General features: G+C 41.5%; 1 protein-coding gene across 2 annotated transcripts in view; it reads left to right on the top strand.

Moving 5' to 3' along the window:
* The window catches only part of PPP4R3A (protein phosphatase 4 regulatory subunit 3A), a 306,141-nt gene that overhangs the window by 122,087 nt on the left and 159,525 nt on the right, over positions 1-24,529 (top strand). For both annotated transcript variants that reach the window (XM_085626549.1, XM_085626548.1), the window contains exon 3: positions 6,830-6,928. In XM_085626549.1, coding sequence (XP_085482675.1) covers positions 6,830-6,928 — 99 coding nt within the window. The remainder of the gene's footprint in view (positions 1-6,829; positions 6,929-24,529) is intronic.

The following is a 24,529-nucleotide window of genomic DNA, read 5'->3' as shown; positions in this document are numbered from 1 at the left end:
AAGACACCAAGAGTCTTCTTAACTTATTACAAGGAATCACTGTAGATGATGACTCCATCATTCTAGTAAGTCTCGCTATAGAGAGCTTATATACGTGCCTCCCACAAGACGACACCATTGAGGTGATCAGTAAAGCACTTGCGGCTGTTAACTGGAACTCTAAAACACCAAGACAATTCATTATTGAGTGTGCAAAACAGGCACTCAAAGAGAACAATTTTGAATTTGAAGGCGATCTGTTCCTCCAAACCACCGGCACTTTGCTGGGAAGCACTTTTGCCCCTAGTGTAGCAGGGTTGTATGTCATGATTTTGAAATAAAATACATCCTGAATGAAACTAACCTATATGGTACCTATATCTCCTTTTGGAGGAGATGCATAGATGATGTCCTTGTCATTTGGCAAGGACCAGATGAAACACTGACTGGCTTCCTGAAATGGATCAATGAACGCAATAAGAATTTGAAATTCACATACTCCATTGACAGGAAAGAAATGGTTTTCCTGGATATAATCATTTCCAAAGAACAAGGGAAACTTGAGACAAGGACAAATTACAAACCAACTGCGAGAAATAACGTCTTACAATTCAACAGCTTTCATCCCAGAGCGCTGAGGGAAAATCCGCCCTACGGTCAGTGCCTCCGCTTAAAGAGCATTTGTAGTAAGCTAGAGGATTATCGCACTCAAGCAGTAGACCTGTCTAAGAAATTGAGGAACTGTGGCTATCCTGATAAAATTCTGACCAAATGTCAAAAACGAGCTAGAAATCAGCCTCGGTATGTTCTACTGGAGGATATCCCTAAACCCACCAGCGAGATTCTCCTCACCTGTGTAACTACCTACAGTACAGTTTCAAATGCAGTTACTAAATCCATTAACAAACATTGGAAAATCTTGCACACCAACAATAGAGAATGGGAAAACTCCCTTTTTTCAATCAAGAGTCAGAAGTTTGAAGAACTCTCTCGTCGCTACTCGCCCAAAGCAAACGGAGAGAAACCAAAAACCCTCAGTGCTAAATGCTTGTGGTCTCCCAAACGTTATTGGGCATTTCCCGTACGCGGATTACAGCGTTTGTCACATAGCGTTACCTGCCAAAAGCCTTGAGCTGGAACCAAACAAAACCTGGACGCTCAGATCACACACGAATTGTAATTCAATAAACATAGTGTATCTAATCTCCTGTCCGTGTGGTTTAAGATATTTGGGGATGACAAGTAGAAAAGTCAAGCAACGTATCTGTGAACACAGAAGTAACAACCGGTGTAAGAAAAAAAAGAAAAAAAAAGCACCACCAGAATGACAGAACACTTTCTGCATGCCAATCACTCTACCAATGATCTAAAGTGGACGATAGTGGAACAGATCAAACCCAGTGAAAACACACAGAAGCTACTTTTTTTTAAAAGATCAAAGCTGGATATATAGACTTTCAACTCACAAGTAAGGGTTGGACGACATCCTCCCTTGGAATTCCATTAAACTAAAGTAATATTTGTTAACCAGGTTATTTGAAATAGCATATACCATAAGCCCAGTACCTATAACAACTAAGGGCGCATACACTGTAACACAACTGACATGTATTCTTAAGCATTGCGTAAGTGCAGACATTCTTATGTACCACCGACATATCTTCGAAAACCATTCACTATATCTTACATGGGTTATTCAGTGAAAATGTAAAAATCACAGGTTACTACCATTTAAGTCCACACGACCAATCATTAACCCAGTGAGCTTTCTAAGACAGCTCATGCATATGATGCATAGCTAACCCAAAATGGTCAGCGCAACCACAGAAGCCTGACCAACTATACAGAGATCCATAATACCCACATTAAAGGTCACCCAATGTCGGATATAAAGAAAATGCCCCCTTTCATTTGTTGAAGCTGATCAGTCCCTTGTGTTTCGGCACTCTCAATAAAGCTTGAATACACACCGACACTTGGTGAGAAGGTTTACCAGGTTTCCTAGGAGACACGCTGACGTTGCCACGCATCACGTGGGGACGCCTACGTCTCCACGTCATTATGAGATACGTGGTGACGCGGCAGCCAGTTAGCTCTGCGACAGACTTTCAAATACGACCGGCAATGGGACACAGTTATCCACGGGGTCCTAGACCGGGAGCATACCAGGTGCCAGAAGCGGGCGTTTGGTCTTGGTGTAGTGAGTATATCTTTTATCGACAACAACCACGAGGTAAACTTTGTACGCTCAACTTTCCCTGACGCCAATGCCTCTAATACTAATCTAGTGTGTGACTACAGATGAACCCCCCCCCCCCCCCCCCCCCGGTAGGGTCCATGGGGTAGGAACCCACTACATCCCATGTAAGCCCTGATTTTACCAGTTTCTCTCCTTCATGCACTTGTGTAGAAGAGCTTCACTGTGTGCTTCTCTTTGTTTTTAACCATTCACGTTTGTCTCCTTAACAAATCGAAAAACCTCAACCCCCAAATCACAATCCGATGAGTGTTTTTTTTTTTTTAAAGATGTGCGATTATGCTTGTGGAAGGTGTATTTAACGAGAAACTTCCAGTCCTTGGAATCACTATAGTCTTGTATACCTTCCAAGTTCACGTAAGAAATTAACAGTACTTAATATACGCACTTCACTCTAGGCACTATAGATACTAGAACCTAAATAAAACAGATTGAACAGCACGTATGGCAGCACAAGGTTATGTTTGTTGCATTGCATTGACACAGTTCTATTCTGAAACAAGAGTTTGACCAGGATATTTGCGCATTTGTTTTTTGTCTTCCAGAACTTAAACACTTTCTCTTTGAGACAACGCTGAAAGGTCAACCATAAGTTTGCAGTAATAACTGCCACAGGGAAGGGTGCACCTTAGCGTGTGCATACCACCGTGGCAGCACTGGTGCTGAAGAAAGCCTCGCAAATTGGCATATTGAGGCTGAAACATGTAGACCGGCCACTATCACTTGTGGATGCCATTAGTCAAATCCCAAAAGAGACATCCAAGTTTCATTCTTAATCTTGCCTCACTATTCCAATATTAAAAATTTCTCAGGATTAGTAAAGGCAATTTTATCATTCGCCGGTTCACTCACCTTGCACTTGAAAAAATAACGCTCCGCTGTAACCAGGCGTTGTAGCAAACCCGAGAGGCATTTGGCTGCTCGGGTGGGAACCCTATGATGGAGCATGTCACCAACTAGGTTGGTGAGTGAGGGTTCTTTAAAGAAATAGGTGTTATTCCCTGTGCCTTGTTTGATATAAGAATTCTGAATTACTCTTTTGTTGAATAAGTATATACAATAAGGGGCCCAGGAGTGGTTCTGTTATATCCTGTCTCTCTTTTTGTTTAAGTTTACTGTTTCTTCAACGCCCCAGTACGGCCCTGAGGCCGCAGGTCCGGAAATTGATGCTTCACGTCCCATCAGAGTAAGGAATCAATGCAACACTGACACCTCCATTCTTCTGGGACTAAGGAACTGACTCATTGCTTTTGGTTTCCGGTGCTTCACCTCCTCTGCAGCCAGAGGTCTTCAAACTTTGTGGCTCTGAGCCCCCCTAAGCTAAATATTTTTAAGTCGGGGCCCCCCTCCTAAACTTTATGGCAAGTACTGGAAGAGCTCGAGAGGCAGGGCTGAGCACAGAGGTTTGCGCTTGTGAGACCATTTCAGGGTTACTATTTCTGTAGCACATACCCACAGTAAAGTGAGACTTATAAAAGAGTAAATGCTTGAAATAAAACGGAAATTGATCAGCAAACACTGCTCCCCATAATTGGGGGAGTTGTGAGCCCCTCACACTCCTGGGCCCCAATACAACACCAAATGCTTCACTAATGATATATGCATTCCTGATTAGCAGGCGGTCTATTTACCTCTTTCACCCCTTCCCCTCCATGCCTGGGCGTCACTTCAGTCTTGACACAGGCTCTGTATACCTTTCAGAAAAAATAGCTCCCATCACGTTGTCCCTTTTGCAGCAAAGGTTCCCTCTGCTTTAATTCTAGCAAGGAATATGCACCCTAATGTCCCTTTTGCAAAGACACCCATGCGCTACCCATTAAACGCGCACTTGATGCAAAGTTATGCAAGGCAGTTTGTAGCAAAACTTTGTTTTACTTTAGGCAACTATCCAATGCAAATCCTGACTTGCTTTGGATAGTAAATCCCAGCATAACACTTTATATCAGGTTTGCATTACAAAAGTAATGCAGACCTGTTTCAAAGCATTAGTAAATATGGTTCCTACAGTGGCGCTTTGCAGCCTTGTATTACATTTGGGTACAATCCAGAGCAAATTGTGATTTGTGCTGGATTGTTAATACCAACACACTTTGCGTCCGGTTTGTGTTAAACAAGTAACACAAACCTGACGCAAAGTCTTTGTAAATATGGGCCTAAATCATTTTCCTGCAGACTGTCTTTTGCTGTGTGTAATAACATTTTAAAATAGTGGCAAATTCACAGTGGTTTCTGCCAAAGAAAGGGACCTTGTAGCACTAAAAAAAAACAAGTCACTATTCCCCACTACACGAAGCAGGATTCAGTTATCTCACACACACACACTCACACTCTCACACTCACACACTCACACACTCACACACTCACTCTCTCACTCTCACTCTCACTCACTCTCACTCTCACTCACTCTCACTCACTCTCACTCTCTCTCACTCTCTCTCACTCTCTCTCACACTCTCACACTCTCACACTCACACTCACTCACACTCTCACTCTCACTCTCTCACACTCACTCACACTCTCTCTCCTTTATGAGTGCTTTTCCCACTGATTCATTTGTCTGTGCATTTTTTTATGAGGTTAACGTGAAGTTGAAAATAAACACTTAAAACCAGCTACTGAATATTTTTTTGTTCTTTGTATGCCAGTAATTGACCCTGGCACCACACCGACAGACCTCTGCCCTGTGGCTCCTAAAATCACAGTTCCCATGCTTTTTTTAATGCCTTTTGGCTGCATGTAAATGAATATAGCCTGGAAACGGGACAAATAAATAAGTGCGCTTCCAGGCCATCTTCATTTACACTTCTTTTCTCTGAAATTTGCTCCCTCCCTACCCCCCCATTGAATGCAGCCATGGACCCCCTGGAGGGCGCGCCCCACAGTTTGAAGACGCCTGTCTGCAGCTGTTTTTCATTCCTGATTTTGATACATCAAAGGTACTTTGTGCTAAAACCAACACGTCCTTAGATGGACTTGCTTAACCTTTTAAAAGTGATATCTTGTTTTTTTTTTAGTTGGATTTTTGTCCTTGTTTTTCTGTACAAAGATTGGTTATTTTTAGGTCTCGCCTATGCAGTGCTTGTACTGTGTCTCCAAGGATAAGGGTACGAAGCTTCGCACACTTTCAGCTCATCTTTTTAATTGGATCCTCTCCCTGTCTTTTGTAAATGGTGGCTTATCATTAATCAATAGGTTTAGTAGTCCATCTTTAGTACCGCCTTTTCTCTTCTTGAAACCTCCCATGAGGACACCCCCTGTTACATGTGTTGTTACTCTGTATGTTTACTTACAGCCTCCGCGCAGTCTTTTTTAATTTTTTTATTTAAAGGACTATCTCAGACTCACTCTCCCGCAACAGTTTATTTGTTTTTTCTTTAATTAGGGCGGCACGCCTCAGCACTAATAATGGCGGCTGCGCTTTGCTTTTGTTCCTTGCGATATCAGAATCAGGCCGCATGCTTTTTTTAAAATGCATTTACTTTTGTTTTTTTTTTTTAACTATAGTGGCACGTGCACTTTAGCTTTAAACATCGTGAGCTAAAACATGGGTGCCGCGATTGCTTCAAAAGTAAAGAAATAACGATTTTTTTTTTCTATTTCATTACTTTTGAAGCAATTGCGACATCCTTGCTTTAGCTTAAGATGTTTAAGGCCTAAGCGCGGGGGCTGCCATTGTAACAAAAATAAACAAATGGAAGAAAAAAAGCAGTCATCTGCCGTTTTCTTCCTATTTGCTTACTTTTGTTACAATCACGGCAACTGCGCTTTAGCTTTAACAACCTTAAGCTAAGGCGCGGGTGCTTTTTTTCAGTTTCTTTACTTTTGAAGCAATCCCAGCACCCGCTCTTTAGCTTGCGATGTTTACAGATAAAGTGCGAGTGCCATACAGGTCTTACATTTGTAAGAGTTTGAGCTGTTGGCATTGTAAATGACAATGCCTTTTATTTCTGTTTAGTAAATCTGCAAGTGGTGTTTACGCTCCACTTGCAGGTTTTCAAAACACATAAATAATAGGCACCATTTACAATGCCAATAGCTCAAACGTTCGCAAATGCAAGATCTATTGCATCGCAAATGCTTGTTCCAAACTGGTGTGATGTCCATTTGTAGTGTCATTCGCTGCGTTACTGTGCATATTTGTGCAAATGCTTTACACATTGCCTCTGAGAAAAGCCTGGCACTTGTGCCAAGCTACCAAGGGGGTGAGCAGGGTTTATCTTGGGTGTGTAACTCCCTTGCCCTGACTAGAAAAAGGGTCCCTACTTGGACAGGGTGAAAGCCACTGCAAACTTGAGACCCCCCATTTCTAACAGGAGGTTATGACTTTTATTACTTCAATTGTCGGTCACTTTTTCCCCTGCCCAAAACAGCTCTCGTTGAATATTTTCTGGGATGTCAAAAGTGGCTAGATAAGTATCAACCCACCCTTCACACTTGATCCGATCTATTAGCTATGTTGCTTGATTTTCAGGTCTGCATGCGCATTTGAATGGAACCATTCAAATTATATGAACTGTGGCTGCTAGTTGCTTTAACTATGAGATATGTATATTTTACTGAATATTCATAATGTGTATTCATTGATTCTTTAAGGACACCTTGATTGTGTGGTCTGAAGCTGAAAATTATGATTTGGCGCTTAGTTTTCAAGAAAAAGCAGGCTGTGATGAAATCTGGGAAAAGATATGTCAGGTAAGTTTTAAACTAAAATGTAAGTTTAGACAGGCAAAAGTGGCACTTATGCATCTACAGTTGCTACCAAGCCCCCATACCTTCCTTGTGATTATTTTTTTGCGGACAGTTTACAGCTTATCAAGAATAGATTGAACCCTATTGCTATCAGGTTAGATTGGCGGGAAGGGGTAAATAACCATAGATTTGTGGGGTTCTTAGTAACTTGCTTTGTCTTAACTCGTTGTGTACCTTTACCTGTTTGTACTGATTTTTATTACTGTTTTATTGTATCTTTTTACGGCTGTGTTGTCATCTGAATAAAAAAAAGAATTATTATTAAACTAAAATCACAGACAGAATGTTATATCACCAAGCTGTGGCAAGCCTTTCACAATCTTTGGTTTCTGATGCATCACAGAAAGCTGATTAAAGTTTTCTGTAAAAGGCCTCACTGAGAAGATTGAACACTTATGCAACACTTTTTTTTTTTTAAACAGATTTTATTTGCCAAAAGATCACACACAACGCAGATCTCTGAGCCCCAGAGACACCTGCCGCATACAAGATACAGAAATTGAATTTGACCATTTATGCAACACTTCTTACATTTTCTTCTTGCTGTGCTCAATATTTGTGCTAGTTGCTTGTTATTTGGTTCTTCAAAGGCAGTTTGCTGGTGAAAAACCCTATTGTCAGCTTACAGTGGTATTAGTGCTTGCCCATTGCTTACCATTAGTCAAATTTATCATTCATTTGCTTATTATTTATTAGCTTGTGTAGGCTTTCCTTTATATTCTTGTGTCCTTTTTCCTTTAAGTTTAGGCCCTCAATGATGATAAATGTTTTCCAGCTGTCTCCCTTGTGTACTTCTGGTGTTCCTCCACTGCACTCCTTGTTTCTCTCTGTTGCCCTTGTGTTTCTTCCCGGCCCTCCCTGTGCTGCCCCACCCTTGTGTTCTGGTCCTACTTGCGTTTCTTTCTATCCATGTGCTTCTCCCACCAGCTCCGCTTTGCTCGGTGCCCTCCTTGTTACTCAACACCCCCCCGCGTTGCTTCCCCCATGACACCACCCGCTTTAAAAATCTCTTTAAAAAGCACATGTTGTAGGTGTGCCCCTCATGTGGTACTGCAGGCCACGTCATAGGTATCTTTTCCTTTGTGAAAAAAACATTGCTAAAGCCAATTGGTACAAAGGTGAGAAAGATTGGCCTGGACAGTGCTTGTTTTTTGTTGTACCAATTATAGAATTTTAGTTGTATAACATTTAATTAAGTGAATATGCATACATGCACTGAATCATGTGTTTGACCGTTATGTTTAAAAAAATATGGTATATCCAGGTTCAGAACAAGTAATTTACAGGAGTAGTACTGCATTTTTAGTTAGCCTTTCATATTGCAAGTTCAAGTTACTCTCACTGTTGAGGCCACAGGCCATTATGCAGTCATAATGTAGACTACAAGGCCTATCTGTTGTGCTTGGCTAATAGTGTTATCATAGTATTTCCTGTGTGAAGCTTCTGATGTCAATTGTAAGTGTTCGCTTTTTTGCTCATTTAGTGCTGCTTGTAGCTCTATAACGGTGAAATGTGTGAGCTGAATAGGGCAGGACACAGCTAAATTCATGTCTTTAATAAGAGTCTGGGAATGGTGCCCTCTTAGTGGCAGATTGTTGATGTAGTCATGAACTCCTGTTGATGCAGTCTACTTTATATCAAACACTTGAGTTGCAATTAGACGAATGGTGAGTTCAAACAGGTGAGGAGAGGAAGCCAAAGTCTTTGTGTTTGAAGTGAGATACAAGATTGGGTTACTTATACTTAAGACAGCCACGCCAGTGTAGAAAGTACATTTCATGAGCTGATGTTCATCCTAAGCCCACAACAAACATAGTTCGCTGTGCAGTGGCTACAGCCCCAAAGGAGATGTTCCTAACCACTGGACAGAGCAGAATGTGTTTTTTTCATAACTATTTTTATTGAGTCAACAGATATAGTAATAGCAAGAATTACAAAATTGTCATAGCATACAAATATCCATATGTTGATTACTGCGCAGGTGACTATTATATTACATATTATAACAAAGGATCGAACCATTCAGGCCCGTAAACGACAGCCCTAAACATTTCAAAACTCTGTGTCATATACTGCAAAACTATAACCCGGTCATGCCCCCCAAGCCCATCCCCCGCATCATATCGAACTGTGCATCCTTACTGCCCTGTGCTCGTCTCTATACATTGTCGATATCGGCAGAGTGTGGCGGAGGTGGCTGCAGTAAAAGGCACCTATAGTTCGCCTATCTTTTCCATATTTTTAAGTGTTTTTGGGGCACCCTCGCGCTTTAAAAATAGGTTGTTCCAGCCCCATACACCAGTCCAGCCCAGTCCTCCAGGCACTCAATTTAGGTGGAGACTGATCCTTCCATGCCTTTGCAATATCCCTCTTAGCTAGGGTAAGAGCGAAGAACAATAGGTGTCTTTTATAGATGTTGTCTCCAATTTCATCCGTAATATGCAGTAGGGCTAGCCTAGGTGAGTGAGGTATAACCCAGCCCAACACCTCAAATAAACAACGAATAACCCCCTCCAAAACCGACCCAGTGAATCACAGCTCCAGACAGTATGTAGTAGGGTACCCTCCTCGCCATCACATCTTAGGCACCTGGAGGAGTCAATCAGCCCCGCGCTCCATAGCCGGTATCTAGTGAAATAGGTACGGTGAAAATATTTGAATTGAATAATCCTAAGACTGGATGCAATTGCTGCGTATCTCGGGGACTCCAGAGCTTCTCTCCGGTCGTCACTGTCGAGGGGGGCCCAAGTCCGTCTGCCATTTCTCACGGAGGGGGTCTATTGTCGTGGAGAGGTTTGTCACTAGCATTTGGTAGATCTTTGCTGTTTAATGATCCTCCAAATCCCCCATAGAAAACTTTAGCCTCAATAGGGTTGAATTCGGGAAGGGAGTCTAGGTGTGCAATATATGGGGATAAGGCATGTCTCAGTTGCCGGTATTTGTAGAATTGAGCATGCGGCATGTCATATTTGTGTCTGAGGTCCTGGAAAGATTTTATTGTGACACCGCAGAGCAGAATGTTTGACATACTAGAGATATGTGATCTCCAGTTCGGAGATGTTGAAATAGTGTGGGGATGGTGTTCTATAGTCATTGTAGTCTGCATAGAAGTAAAGCTGGAGTTCCAAGGTAGCTTCAATTGGCATTGATTTGATAGGCAAGAACTTGAGCAATGGAGTCTGTGAAGGATGCCCTGAAATAGTTTTTATACTCCACGTTTTGTTTTTATTTGAAATGGCTGAAGAATGTCTGTACATTATGTTCTTCTGTTTAGATGGCTGAGCATTGTTAGATTCTGTAGCATTTACTTAGTTTCATTCTGTTGTCAATGTTGATTTTGTAAAGGAAATCTGTTACGCAAGTCTCAACAAGTGAACAGAATAAAGATCTGTATTTGTCATATGTATCCCATAACTTCATTGTCCCTCATACTTGGTGCATTATTCAGTGCTTGTACTGGACACCTGCATGCTCTATATCTGAACCCAGTGCAATGGGCATTTACTAGTACTCTTAATATTGGTCACTTTGTTTCTGTATTATATATTTATAGGGTAAACCCGAAGTTCTTGGTATTTCACATGCCCAGTTGTACAGCTGTTTTAATGACTGTTGAAAGATGTGTTCTCATAAATGTCATGGGTTATATTTACACTATCTCTGATGTTGAATGCTGTCCTCTTGTAACAAAACAATTATAGTATTCTGCATTTAAGAGAGCGCACAGAATGGCGATATTTATGGGATGTTGTGCCAACCCTCCTTAACTGTTACATTAAAATGCACAAAGGTGCAGCTTTTGTAATGGTGTTTGGGGCATTGAATAGGCCTTCATTAAAGTGGTGCATTAAAATGGAATTGTGCGAAGATCTGTAAACTATCTAAAGACAAAGCTTAGGGTTAGTATTGTTTTCTTCTTGGGTGATTGACAGCCTTCCGAAAGTAATCGGGCAGTACATTTAGAGTGTATTCTGTTGAAGTTCCCTTTCTTTGGTTGACTGAGCCAATCCTTATTTTCCTATTTTGTTTGAAAGTTGAGTACCAACTTCCATAGTCGCCATTAATTTGTCTAATTCTCAAGCATTAAGTAAGAAATGCAGTTTCAAGATTCTAAGCTTATAGATCATGGTTTGTGCAATTATTATTATGTATTGTGTAATGTTAAGGTTTCCATTATGTTGCAGTGTTCTAAAAATGTGCGTCCCATGTTCTAGAATGGATTCTAGATGAACGTGATCTCCCTTTTAGATCAGCTTGAGATTGTTTGTGGTGTGGCGATGGATTACTTATTACATGGATTTCCTTGTCTCAAAATAAATCTTAATACACAACAGCTGATTACTCGTCTTCTTGATGTGACCACACAATTTTGATAACTAATGTTTAAGAGCCCAGGATGATGCAGGATGTATTCAGGGTACAAGTCTCATGAAGATGGGTGTTCTAGTAGAGTGGTAGAAGAGCCTCTCTTATTGCCCCTTAAGTGTGGGGGTACTCCCATTTCCTCTAATTAAAGGTTTGAATGGCCAGCATTCACCACCACGCCAACATTAGCAAGACCGTCCTCAACCATACTGTAAGTTACATGCGAACCAGAGTGATATTGTCTATAACAGCGATAGTACTATCTAATAGAAAGATGTAAATTCAGAGAAATTACTGTAATTCCAATGTTTAACAACACACAAAATGTACGGTCTATGGTGTAAGGTGAAACTAGCAAGTTCCAAAGTTTCTATGGTAATAACCTTATTACTTTGGACACATTTTGAGCACAGGCAGTTAGTGTTATTACTAACGGGCAGATAGTTTGATTACTAAGATGGATTTAGCAGAGAGGCGACTTTCACTGGGTTTAAACAATCAGCTAAATGTACCAGTAAATTCCACACTAAGCGAACTGAGCTTTACTTTAAATAATTTGAGAATTATACCATCTATTCATTTGGTTGGTTGCACTCATCGCCAGTGTCCCCCGACTTGGCCCTGAACATGCTGGAGAGCTCACAACTCGCAACTTGGGAGTCTGGCCCGAGTGCTAAAAGGAGTGTATGGGGGGCGTGGTCTGGCCACGCAGGAAGATGGCCGCCTGACGAGTGAGCTCCGCCGCGGGATGGACCCCTAACGGAAATTTCTCACCTCACGCCGGCTTTGGAGTCCTATTTTCTTGCCCTGCGGCAGCCGGAAGGTGGTGGGCAAGATTTGGGCGTGTTTTCAGCGATGTGACGGCGAAGTCTCCCTGGTACTGACCGTCTCGACTGGGCTGTGTGGAGATGCGTGTCCGGCGCAGTCTGCCTGACGTATTTCCTTAGGCTGCCTCTTCTTTCTCCTGAAGCCGCGCCTCTGTTGTTCACGAAGAGCGCCTGCCCCCCTATGAGGCCGTGCCTTTGTTGCTGCTGAAGAGCGCTTGCTTCCTCATGAGGCCGCGCCTTCATTGCTGACGACGAGCGCCTGCCCCCTCATGAGGCCGCGCCTTCGTTACTATTGTCGAGCGCCTTCCTCATGAAGTCACGCCTCCGTTGCTGCTGCTGAGTATCTGCCTCGTCATGAAGCCGCACCTCCTTCAATTTGCCTGCTGCAATATTTCTTTCAGGAATATCGCCTGACAGGAGTCATGGTTCTTGACGCGCTGATGCTCTGCTACTGGTAGGATTAATTCCTTCTACAATTTTGTTGTGGCGCCTATGTCACCCGCCTCATTCATTCATTGTGCGCCTCATCAGGTTAGTGACCCTCTGGCAAGTAAATTCATGATTCGTCACACTAGACTGAACTTCCAAGCTGAACCTTTCCGCGGTAAATGTAACTGTGTTTACCACCGCCATAAGCGTGCATACGCTGTTTCATTTTATCTCAGTTCTATTTACGTGCCTTTGAACATAGCGGCAGCTGATACTATATCCACAAATGTAATGATACTGTGCTCATGGTTTTTGGGGGTTACTAAACAGTGATTTCTCCTCTATACGATGTACTTTTACATTTTAGTGTCTAGAAATGCGATATAAGCTCCTCTTGGGGTAATTAGCATATTAATATCATACATATACAGTTATTAATTGTATTACTTTTGCATGTCCTGGTACTTCACGGTATTTTTTGTGCTCACATATAAGCATTTCCTAACAGCAAGACGTCCTTACGTATTTTCAAAGTTTTTATCAAACACTCTCCTCAAATGTCTGCTCCTAAGCAAGGAAATAAGGCTTCTAAACCACTTCTTTTTGCAGAAGCTCTCAAGCAGTCCACCAATATGCCAACAAAAGGCAATGCCTCATCTCCTTCCGCTTCACCTCAGGCTTCGGCCTCTAATGGTGGGCAGGCGTCGGCGGCAACTCTGCAACGTATTCTGCACGAAATATCAGAGGTTAGTCGTCGATTAGATGACATGAACCTTACAATTACATCATTAGCTGAGGAGACTAAATCAATTAAAACAGAAATCACCAGCTTTCATGCGAAGGTTGAATCCCTTGACTCTAGAGTTCTGGCAGTGGAGAATCGATTGGACTCCCTTCCAAATCAAGACCGGGACCTTTTACTTTTCCATAGTAAACTCATTGATTTGGAAGACAGAAGTAGGAGGGACAACATCCGTTTTTTTGGCTTTCCAGAGCGCATTGAAGGGCAGAGTTCCAGTGTATTTCTGTGTCGTATACTTCCAAAGCTGACTGGCATTTCTTTCAATCCACCTCTGGAGATACAGCGGGCTCATAGAATTGGTCCTCCACGTGGTGATTCTGCTGCGCGCCCACGACCGATTATTGCCTGTTTTCTTCGCCATGAACAAACAAGACAAATACTGTCTGCTGCTCGGCTTCAAGGCTCCTTCTCCTTTGAAGGTCATCGCATTTTCATGGCAGCTGATTTCTCCAAGGAAACTAATGAGCGGCGAAAGCCTTTCTCTCCATGCGACCTCAATTACGCCAATTAGGCATCAAATATGGCCTATTTGAGCCTGCACGTTTTCGCGTTACCAAAGATGGAGTCTCTAAGGACTTTTTTGACCCAGAGCATCTTCAGCAATTTCTGGACTGTCTTCACCCTCAAGAGATGCAGGTTCTCACTACATCTTCTCAGCAAGTTCAGTCCCAATCACCCTCTAAGTCTTCTACTCCATTGTCAGATCGCAGCAGACGCCCTCCCAGTAGTCCTCGACCTCGGGGTAGGGATCTTGAACGACTTCATCGCTCACAAGAAGATAGGAAATCTGCAATACAATCTGTTTCGGCTGCTACATTCTCACAAGATTTGCAAAGAGACCAGTCCCGTTCTCCTCTTAAAACTCCTTCAGATGCGGACTGAATAATTCTTTTACTCCTGGAAGTTGTTATCTTCCATCCTATTGGCAGTAAATTGTAGACTCCTTTTCCTTGTGAGTCTTATTTCTATTGTTAATTAATTACCGCATTTTTGACATGTTTTGCTGTTCTTATAATGTCTACTTGCCTTTTTTTTTATCTCTTTCTCACTAGCTTTCTACTTTATTTCCTTTCTCTTATACTCTGCTTTCTGTTATTTCTCTGCCTTATAATATTACTCTTTCTTCTACCTGTATTCATTGCTATCCCTGTTACAATTTACTGCATATATTTTTTACTGGTTATGCATTTACTTGGGTGCCTTGGTGCCTAATTGTTTGATTATAGTTTTATTACTCTACTTGCACGCTTGCATGTTGGTCCATGCTTATTTATATGCGCATTGTATGCCTTATGCTCTTAGGTTACTTTACATCTAATTATTACTAGATCTCTCTTTTTTTTTTAAGTAATGCTGCTTCTCAATTTCTATTTTGCTCTTTCTACCCTTCTATCGTACTTATGTTCTTTTTCACTATGCTCTTCTGGGCTTTCCTTCTATATCATTATTACTTTCCTAATCCTTTCTCTTTTTCTGTGGGGTCTTTTCCCGCGGTGGCGCTCTAGTGCGCCCAGACCCGCGGGTAACAGTTTACGGTTTCTTGATCTCTCCTTGCTACTATTCAATATTTTATAGTTTTCTTTATTATTGTATCACCTCTCTAAATCTCATCTCCTTTCTTCATTATTCTTCTTATTGTCTCCTTCATGTATCCCACTTAAATCAGAGTATAGTTTCCATTTATTTTATTTCCGTCTCCCCTTCTTTTTGTCATTTCTTTTTCTTTTTCCTTTGTTTGGTTCAACACATTGTTTTGTGCTTCATTCTCCCGTTTCTGATATTTTCATTATTCTAATATGGCAAAAACACATTCTCTTAATGCAATTACTTGGAATGTACATGGTCTCACCCATTACATAAAACGGAAGAAAGTACTCTCTTACCTTCAGACTAAACATGTAGACGTAGCCTTGCTTCAAGAGATCCATTTGGATGCTCTAGAATCAGATAAACTTTGTAGAGATTGGGTGGGCAAGGTTATACATAGCAGCATTCAACAAGATGAATCCACGGACGCAGGTCCCCTCCGCAAGTGTGGAGTTGCAATTCTCCTTCGCAAATCCCTTCCGGTCACTGTCTCTAAAACATGGTCAGATGTAAATGGCCGCTATGTATTTGCTAAACTTAAAATTGGTGAGTCTCACATTTGTGTAGGGTCTGTTTATGCCCCCACGGGTACCAAAAAAACATTCTTTCTTCAATTATCCCGCTTGTTGCTCGAAATTAATGCATCGCAATATTTGATTGGTGCAGACTGGAATGTGACGCAAGACTCCATTCTAGATAAAACTGGCCCATTAGATAGGGGCAATGCGTCAGAGCTTTGTTAGGTGACATCATCTCAGATATTGGGTTGGTTGATCATTGGCGTTTCAGTCATCCAACGGATAAGGAATATACTTTCTTTTCATCGGCCCATGGTACGTTTTCTCGTCTTGATTATTTCCTCATCTCACATAACGCAGTTCAGCTGGTCACAGATTCCTGCATTCTGGAAGCGGCATTGTCTGACCACTCTCCGGTTCTCCTTTCCCTTGAGCTGGGACTTTCTAGGCCTGGACGTAAGCCCTGGCGTATGAATATTCAGCGCCACAGGACTCCTGTTGGTAAATGCCAACTGCAATCACACCTTCAAAATTATCTCTCTACCAACCAGGGGTCCGTGGCCTCCAGCAGGACTCTTTGGGCTGCAGCTAAGGCTACTTTAAGAGGACAATTAATGCGTGATGCAGCAATCGCTAATAAGCAAAATGCAAGGAGACAAGTTGAGCTCGAACATGACATACAAACCTATTCTCGCCTGTACATCACTTCTCCGTCCTTACAAAATCGTATATCGCTCGAACACGCCCGAATGGCCTTAAACAGTCTTTTTACATCTAAAGCAGAATACGCTTTACAGAAAATGAAAGGTCGACATTACGAGCAAGGAGAAAAGGCGGGAAGGTTATTAGCCGCGCAGTTGCGTCAGAGGGAGGCGTCTATGGCCATTCCGGCCATTAGATCTGCGCAAGGACACTTGTGCACAAAGCCTCAAGACATTGTTAATGAGTTCGCCTCCTTTTACGAATCCCTTTATACTTCTGATAATCGAATGGATTCGGATAAGATGACAGCATTTCTTGCAAAGGTGCATCTTCCTTCTCTCAGCGGATGGCAGAGCCATTCTCGAGGGTGAAATAACTAGGGATGAGGTTTCTAGTGCGGTCGCTGCCCTGCCCTATCACAAGGCCCCTGGAGAGGATGGATTTCCTCCTGAATTCTATCGATGGGCAGGTCACAATATTATTGACCCTCTACATGCCGCATTCCAGGAGGCGGATAATGCATCTTCACTAGGCCCCCTTTCTAACAAAGCTATTATTGTTGTGCTTCCGAAGCCAGGTAAAGATCCCCAGCTTTGCAGCAGTTATCGTCCCATTTCTCTGTTGAACTCTGATATTAAAATCCTGGCTAGTATCCTTGCGTCTCGTTTGCGTAAAGTCTTGCCTTCTTTGATACACCATTCCCAAGTAGGCTTTGTACCGGGACGTTCTTCCCGGAACCATTTGCGTTCTCTAGCCCATGCACTGTGGTCGGCTCAACATCTTACAGACTATGCGTTAGCCCTTTCACTTGACGCAGAAAAAGCGTTCGATCGCATCGAATGGAATTATCTTTTCACGGTCATGGATGGATTTGGTTTAGGTACGAAATTTATTGATAAGGTACGCTTACTTTACAATCATCCTTCTGCCCAAGTGAATTGCGGTGGGTTTCTGTCTGACACCTTTACGATTAAAAGAGGGACACGCCAAGGCTGTCCATTATCCCCCCCTTCTGTTTCTTTTGGCTATGGAGCCTTTGGCTGCTACCATTCGTCAATCTGATGAGGTCTCTGGTATCCCCCTCCCAATTGGACATTCCAAAATATACCTGTATGCTGATGACATCTTACTCACCCTTACTCGTCTTCCTCGGTCGATCCCTTCTCTTCTTCAAATTATTAATGATTTCTCTTCTTTTTCAGGTTACAAGATTAATTGGGACAAGAGTGAGGCTTTACCCATTTCTAACGGTACCACAAAAGCAGCCATTTTTGGATTTCCTTTTCACTGGCAGCCTTCACGCCTCAAATACTTGGGTGTCCTAGTTAATAAAGGGTTACAAGACATGGTTGCAGATAATCTGTCTCCTCTTATCTCCCAAATGCAACGGGACTTTGATAAATGGAAGGCTTTGGGTCTTTCTCTTTGGGGTAGAACCCAGGCTGTTAAAATGGTTACGCTTCCGAGATTTATATACATTTTAGGTATGCTTCCCCTACAGATTCCCTTATCCTTACTTCGGTCAGTAGATGCCCAGATTAAAACTTTCATTTGGGGTACTGCTAAGCCTCGCCTTGCTATAACTAAGTTAAAGGCTCATCAGTTATCTGGCGGAATTGGTCTTCCATCCATGGAACACTACTCTTTGGCTCTACATATTTCCCAACTCTCATATTTTTTACCTGGTATCAAAGACTTACCACAATGGGTTCAAATAGAACGACATCTTCTATCCTCAGAATCGAATCTTACTCCTTTGTATGGTAGTGGCACTAGTCGTCTCGACCCGAAAAACCCGATATTATCTGCCATGCATAAATCCTGGCAGAGAAGTCATAGGTTGTTAGGCTCAAATCCGAGAATTCATATCAAGGCTCCCCTATGGAATAACTCGGGTATTCGTATCAATGGTCGTATGTTATCCTGGCCTGAGTGGCGAGCTGCAGGTATTCTTTATCCGGATCAACTTCTGCATGATGGGGATTTTAAGCCATTCTCTCAGCTCAGGGTAGAATTTGATCTTCCCTTACATCATTCTTCTAAATACCTTCAGCTTCAGCAATGTTTGAAGACCCATATGGGGTCATCACCGTGGCTACTGCAAGACTCCCCTATATTATCCTATTTGCACATTTGGGGGAAATTTAAAGGTGTTACTTCTGGTATATACAAAAAAATTCATCTCAGCTTTTCTCTAAATCCCTTTCACACGATCTTGAGCGTAAATGGCAATCTCGCTTCTCAATTTCCTTTTCCGATACTGAATGTGATTTGATTCTAGAGAATTTAAACAAGGGAGCCCGTGAATCAAGGCTCAAATTTTGTCTTTTCAAAATACTGCATGATTGGCATTGGTTTCCAGTCTAATTACACTAAGCTGGTCTTCTCTCATTCTAACTGCTGGAGATGTGCCAATTCAGGTTGTGATATTACTCATATAATTTGTGAATGTCCTAGTATCCAATCTTATTGGACTTACATTGGTACTACTTTGAATTCCACTATGCCCCTAAAATTGCCACTCACGCCAACTAACATTCTCTTGCATGATTTACGTCACTCCCCAAAGCTCTCGAAACCACAACTCCGCCTTTTTCATACCTCACTTGCTACTGCCAAAATATGTATACTGCGTCATTGGAAATCATCTTTACCTCCCTCGCAGGAAGACTGGTTGGTGGCAATGATGCAAACAGCCTCCCATGAACGCACGATTTATAACCTTCAGGACCAAGCAGACATTTTTCTCCGAATTTGGTCTCCATTTCTTAAATCAAATGCTGCTGAATCCCCTGCTTCCACTTTTACCCAAGCACATTAATCAGCTTTTACCCTCTTTTGTCCTTTGTTTATCTTTTTTCCTTGCCTTCTTTATCCTTTACTTCATTCGTTGATGCGTTCTTCTGTCTCTGTCTAATCACTTTTTCTTCGTTCTATTCATTTATATTTTCTGCACTTTCATTTTCTAGGTCTTCCCCCTTTTTCTTTTCCTTATAGGTTATTTATTTATTATGTATCATTCTATGTTTTGATCTAATTGTTACTTCAACTAGTATTTATTTATTTAAATGCATATTTATATCGTATTTATTCATCAGTACCCTGTTTCTCTCAACATGGATTTATTTTCTCTTTATTTATTGTTGTTTATGCCCTGATGTATTCGTCTTATAAAACTTAATAAAAAATTTCAACACAAAAAAAATAAAAGGAGTGTATGGAATCTGCAAAGAGTGATCTAGCACCGACCTCCTGGAACACACACTAAGAAAATTGCAGTACAGCCCCACTGGGGTTACTATATGGGGTCTGATTGAGATGACTGTCTTCTCGACAAGTTCGAATGTTTGATTACTGCCAGCACTAGTCCCCTAAGGTGTAGGTGTAGTTGATCTTTAAAGCTAGATTGCTAAATAGGTGAGGATCGGTTTAGAAGTGACTTCACGCAAGGGTGCAATTTAAATCAAGCTATGGCACCACCAGGGGACGCTTACCTCAGCAAATCCATGCCTCCTCTGATCTGTAACGGGATATGCTACAGAAGGGGGTTCTACTCCTATCATGCAAGAAGCACCAGGTGGCAGCAGCCAGCCAGCTCAATCCAACACAGGTGCTAAAAGGAACTCTAGGCCCATAACCTAGGACCCTTCTGATAGCCTAGATAGCAGTGGACAGAAACACGGTTATTAATTTGCCACTGGAAGCATGCCCAAAGTTGTTGTGTTAAATGTTCGCCAGCTTGTGCCAGCTTCTGTTGAGTCTACTACACAGTTAAAAAAATAAAATAAGGTGCCCACTGACTCATCGCTAATGTAAATTTTAACCTGGCTGACTACAATAACATTCTATATGTAAGAAGGGTAAGCTGGATAGGCCCATCGATAAAGAACGTTAGTGGGGACTGTGTGCGTAATAATTTTAGACATCCTTCCTTGGCTCGATATATTCTTTACCAAAGCAAGAAATTATGCAGAGAAGAAAACTGAATAGCACTGTCCCACGTGACTATATTTATAAATATCAACGCACGGCCTGTAAGGTCCACAGCAGCAAGAGGGCTCATCAGTCACTAAGTCTAAATTCCAAGATCTCAAATTATATAGGAACCACTTTTCCACGCTTGCTGGATTCAATAATATTGATTGACAATCAATCTGTGCACCATGTAGCTCCCAAGAGTAGTGATTCTGGGGAATTAGGAACATCCTGTTGCATTGCAATCGTAAGGTGTCATAACCTAAGCAACCTGGTCAGATTGTTAGTATTATTTGTTGTAACATAACGGGGATAACATCAAAAAGTGCTAGCGCAGATTGGTTGAACTTTAGGAATTTGATGTTCGGTTCCAAGAAACCTGAAATACGGAAATTCTGTGTGATGACTTTTCCAATTTTTGTAATAAAGCGATCCAGTCCGCTATGGGCAGACCGAGGCGTGGGTCTGCAGTTGTAATGTGCTCGTCTCACCAGTCAGGGCGTTTCTAATTCCGCTTAAAAACTTAGGTGTCCAAATTGCGTGGATAGTGTATTCAGAAAACGATCACAATTTCCTAATTAATTTTTATAACTCCATAGCCCAAAGGGATATTGGTTGTAGTATTGATTTTCTATTTCAAGCTATTGGGCAAAAAAATCCGGACCTCCCTTTCAGTAATGAGGAGGCAAATGAACAGCAATGTGTCTTGTTTGATATGCCCTGCAGAGTAGCCTGTAGACATTTGAAGCTTGCTTGGAATAAAGTGCCCAGGAATCAGGTTCCCGTCACTATTTGTAGGATAGAGTTCAGGAGGGCTATAAAAGAGAGAAAGAGGAACTAATATGCCACCAGACCAGTCTGTCTTAATATCAGGTTTGATTATGAAGAGGTTTTGACTGCATAGCCCAAAGTCCTGCTAACAAAGCCCCGGGTCCAGATGGATTTGTAGTTCTAAGCCTACATTTTGGACTGCAGTAATCACAAATGTAGTAAACTTGGCAGTAAGTTCTGGGCTTCCGTCCACATGGCGGTCTGCAATCATCCTCCAGGTGTACAAGAAAGGGAGCAGACAGGATGCCAAATGTTACCAGCTCATCTCCCTGCTGGATTAGACTGTTAAAATTGTCGGCTGTATAGTGCTTTAGAGGATTTTGCCCTGGACAGAGGCAACTAAAACTATGTCACCGGTGCACTATGGTTTTAGAGAGGGGTTTATACCCAGGAGCATTGCCTTAATGTTATGTTGTTAATGAATAAGTACGCTGTAGTTGAAGGGGGGTTGGGGGTGAGGTGATTTATCTTTCCTTCATGGATCTTGGCTCTGCTTTTGACTGGGTAAACTGGTCTAAACACTGGGATCCTCACAGAATTGAAAAATAATGTATATGTGCCCTCCACTCAGGCACGAGGGCTTGCATCACATATGGATCTGATTTGTTCAAGTTACAGCGAGTAGGTAGGTATGGTTGTGTGATGGCACTGATATTTTTTCTCCCATCTATTATTTGCCTTAAACAATATCATCATGCAGAGACAGTCCGACCCTTAAAAGTCTACCCATAGCTGCATGGTTATATGCAGATAATGCTGTCCTTCTGTCTTGAACACCCTTCGGTCTGAAGAACTTTGTCGTCTATATAGATAGCTTTGAACTGGAGATGAATCTGACCATAACCCTCTACCATGTGGTGGGTCTAGGCTGACTAAAATCAGACCTATTTTGATCAAGAACAAGCCCATTGTAAGGGTGTACACTTTTCCTTACCTGTCGGTTATATTGCACTCCTTAAGCAACTGGTCGATGTGCCTCTTAAATAGGTATAGCAAGTTCCACCAAGGAATTGGGTTCCTTTGTTATTTGGCCATGCTGAGTCAAATCCCATATCCACTGTGATGAAAATTTATAGACAAGAGTGTATCCAGATTCTTATATACGGGGCAGCTGTCAGGTGATATAGGGCATGTATGGCCCTTCAAGTGGAAGAAAATAGATTTTGTAGATGCCAGTTAGGCTTACCTCCTAGCAGCTCCCGGTATTTTGTCCATAGAGAGCTTGAATTTAAATATCTATCGGACCAAATTAAATTAGCCCCCCTACTATTTTGGCTGTTTGTACGGGCTAACAGACAGGCTAAATTAAATAGGGACATTATTGAGGATTGCTTGACATACTACCAAGTGCATACAATCCTGTGACTTAGGCATGTGAAGCAAATATTTAATGAATTAGACAACCTGATTTGGACCTCATACTAACCATATTAAACCCACAAGACAAAATTTGGGTCAAGCAGGCTTATTAGGAGAGGATGGAGGTAGCTAGGGAAAGGGTAGAAATGGTGAATTTACTGTGCAGGAGTTAGAAATCGTTCAGAGCTCCCCGAATTAAAACCCTATCTTTCTATTGTTGAAAATGACTGGGAAAGATGCAATTTTGGATAGGTAGTATATGGTGTTATCGGTCTTTCCCTTTGGTCCAATATGAGAGAGCCTCAATCTTATGTCCATGTGATGAAACCTCACCTCAGTTACTATTGCCATTTTGCTTCACTGCCTTTTTTTGGGTAAATTTTATAGACCCTTTACTCGTCAATATTTGGTTTCTATTCTTAAATCATATATTTTTTTTAAATATAAACCTACACTTTGTTTTCTACAGTTCCTTTGTAATCATTTTGTTTGCTGCTCGGTAGGTGCTTTTAAAATCTGACTGAATTTAATGCTTTTTAAAGGTGGCATGTAGGCAAAAGTTATGAAATAAAATTTCTTATTTTAACTTGCGATCTTATGGTGGTGGTATTTTTAAATGGATAATCATGGACGATGTACTTTTATGGCTGAACATACCTGCCGAAATAAAGATAGAGAAATGACCTAGCATCACTCAAGGCTCTCGGAAGAGTGCCAGACCTTGACCACCTTCATCATAACAGTTGGGGCATTTAACGTTTTGAGATTACCTTTTGGATTTGCTTTTTTAAATATCTTAAAGGGGTAGAGGCCTTTCAAGATCACTTTGTAATGTTTGCAGAAATACAAAAAGAGCAAAACTCAATTTTAAGTAAGGTTATTTCAGTTTTCAATGACCATAGAATGACTAGAAGAAAAAGCAAATATACATTTTGTAAAAATAGTGAGGAGTATATGCGACATTGTGTATCCAAGGAAGGCATCAAACCAAAAGTGTATTTGTTAAAGGCTGTAGTCGATGCTCTCAGACTAGGTTACAAGGACTCCTTCTGTTCTTTAATGGAGTAAGCAAGTATTAACCTGGTTTTGTTTGTGGTTATGTTGTCATCTCTGAACCAGTAAAGAAACGTTAAAGAATGAAAGGATTGCATGGAAGAATTAAGAGGAAAATATCTTTGAGGTTAAAATATTTATTTTTTGAACCTTTTGAGGTATTATGTTGCAGGTGAAATTTGCTATGCAATGGTGAGTGCTAGTGCGGTCTGCTTGGGAGCGATGCTTTGCCAGAAAGTGGATGGTAACGAATAATGTAGCTTTCATATCCTGTACCTTGAAAACTGCAGAGCTACACTACAACATAATAGAAGGGGAGGCCTGGGTAGTTCACAAAATGAAAGGATATCCATTGGCAGGTGAATAAGCAATTGATTTACTGATGGGTGAAAAGGTTATAGAAAAGGCTTTATCATGATCGGTAAGGTTAATTTCTAAAGTGCAAGAGTTTAATTATGAAATTGCATATTCATCTTGGGGTTCAAACGTAAGAGCATTCTGCTTGTCTCTGCATGCCTCTTCGTGAAGAAGAGTATGGATGTCTGTCATTCATTGGCTGATGATTGTGGCGTTGCATAATTGGATGCTTGTCTGACGAATGAATTGTCTGAAGCAGGTGGAATTGTAGTGAGTGATGGTAAATATACTGAATCGTATCAGAATCAGTTAGGATGTGTCTTGTTCTGTGTGCACATGAAGACAACCTTGTGGTTTCCGCAACAAAACAAAAAAAAATTCTGATCACATGGTTGGTAGCCAGAGTTGAATAGCATAGTGGATTAATTTCCTAATGTGGGTTTTGCTTTCGAATAAGCATTATTCAGTTACTAAGACACTTTTTGAATAGTGTACCATTACTGAATAAACTATTCACCAAGATAGCAATTGTATTCTCAGGACTGTTTGGCTGTTCACATGTAGTGGTTTCTCTATTTGAAAGAGAATTCACAAGCAGTGTCAATATTCTTGAAGAAAGATTTTGTAGTGTGGATTTTTTCTAAATTCACATGCTGTGCATTATTCCCCCATCTAGTGGTTGCTTCCGGATTACTCTTCTTAGTCCTCATTTTCTTTTTGTTGTTGTTGGGCATCTGCC

Source organism: Triturus cristatus, chromosome 9, assembly GCF_964204655.1.
Source record: "Triturus cristatus chromosome 9, aTriCri1.1, whole genome shotgun sequence".
Taxonomy (NCBI): domain Eukaryota; kingdom Metazoa; phylum Chordata; class Amphibia; order Caudata; family Salamandridae; genus Triturus; species Triturus cristatus.
Note: the sequence above shows the minus strand (reverse complement) of the source record. Positions and strands in the feature narration are given on the sequence as shown.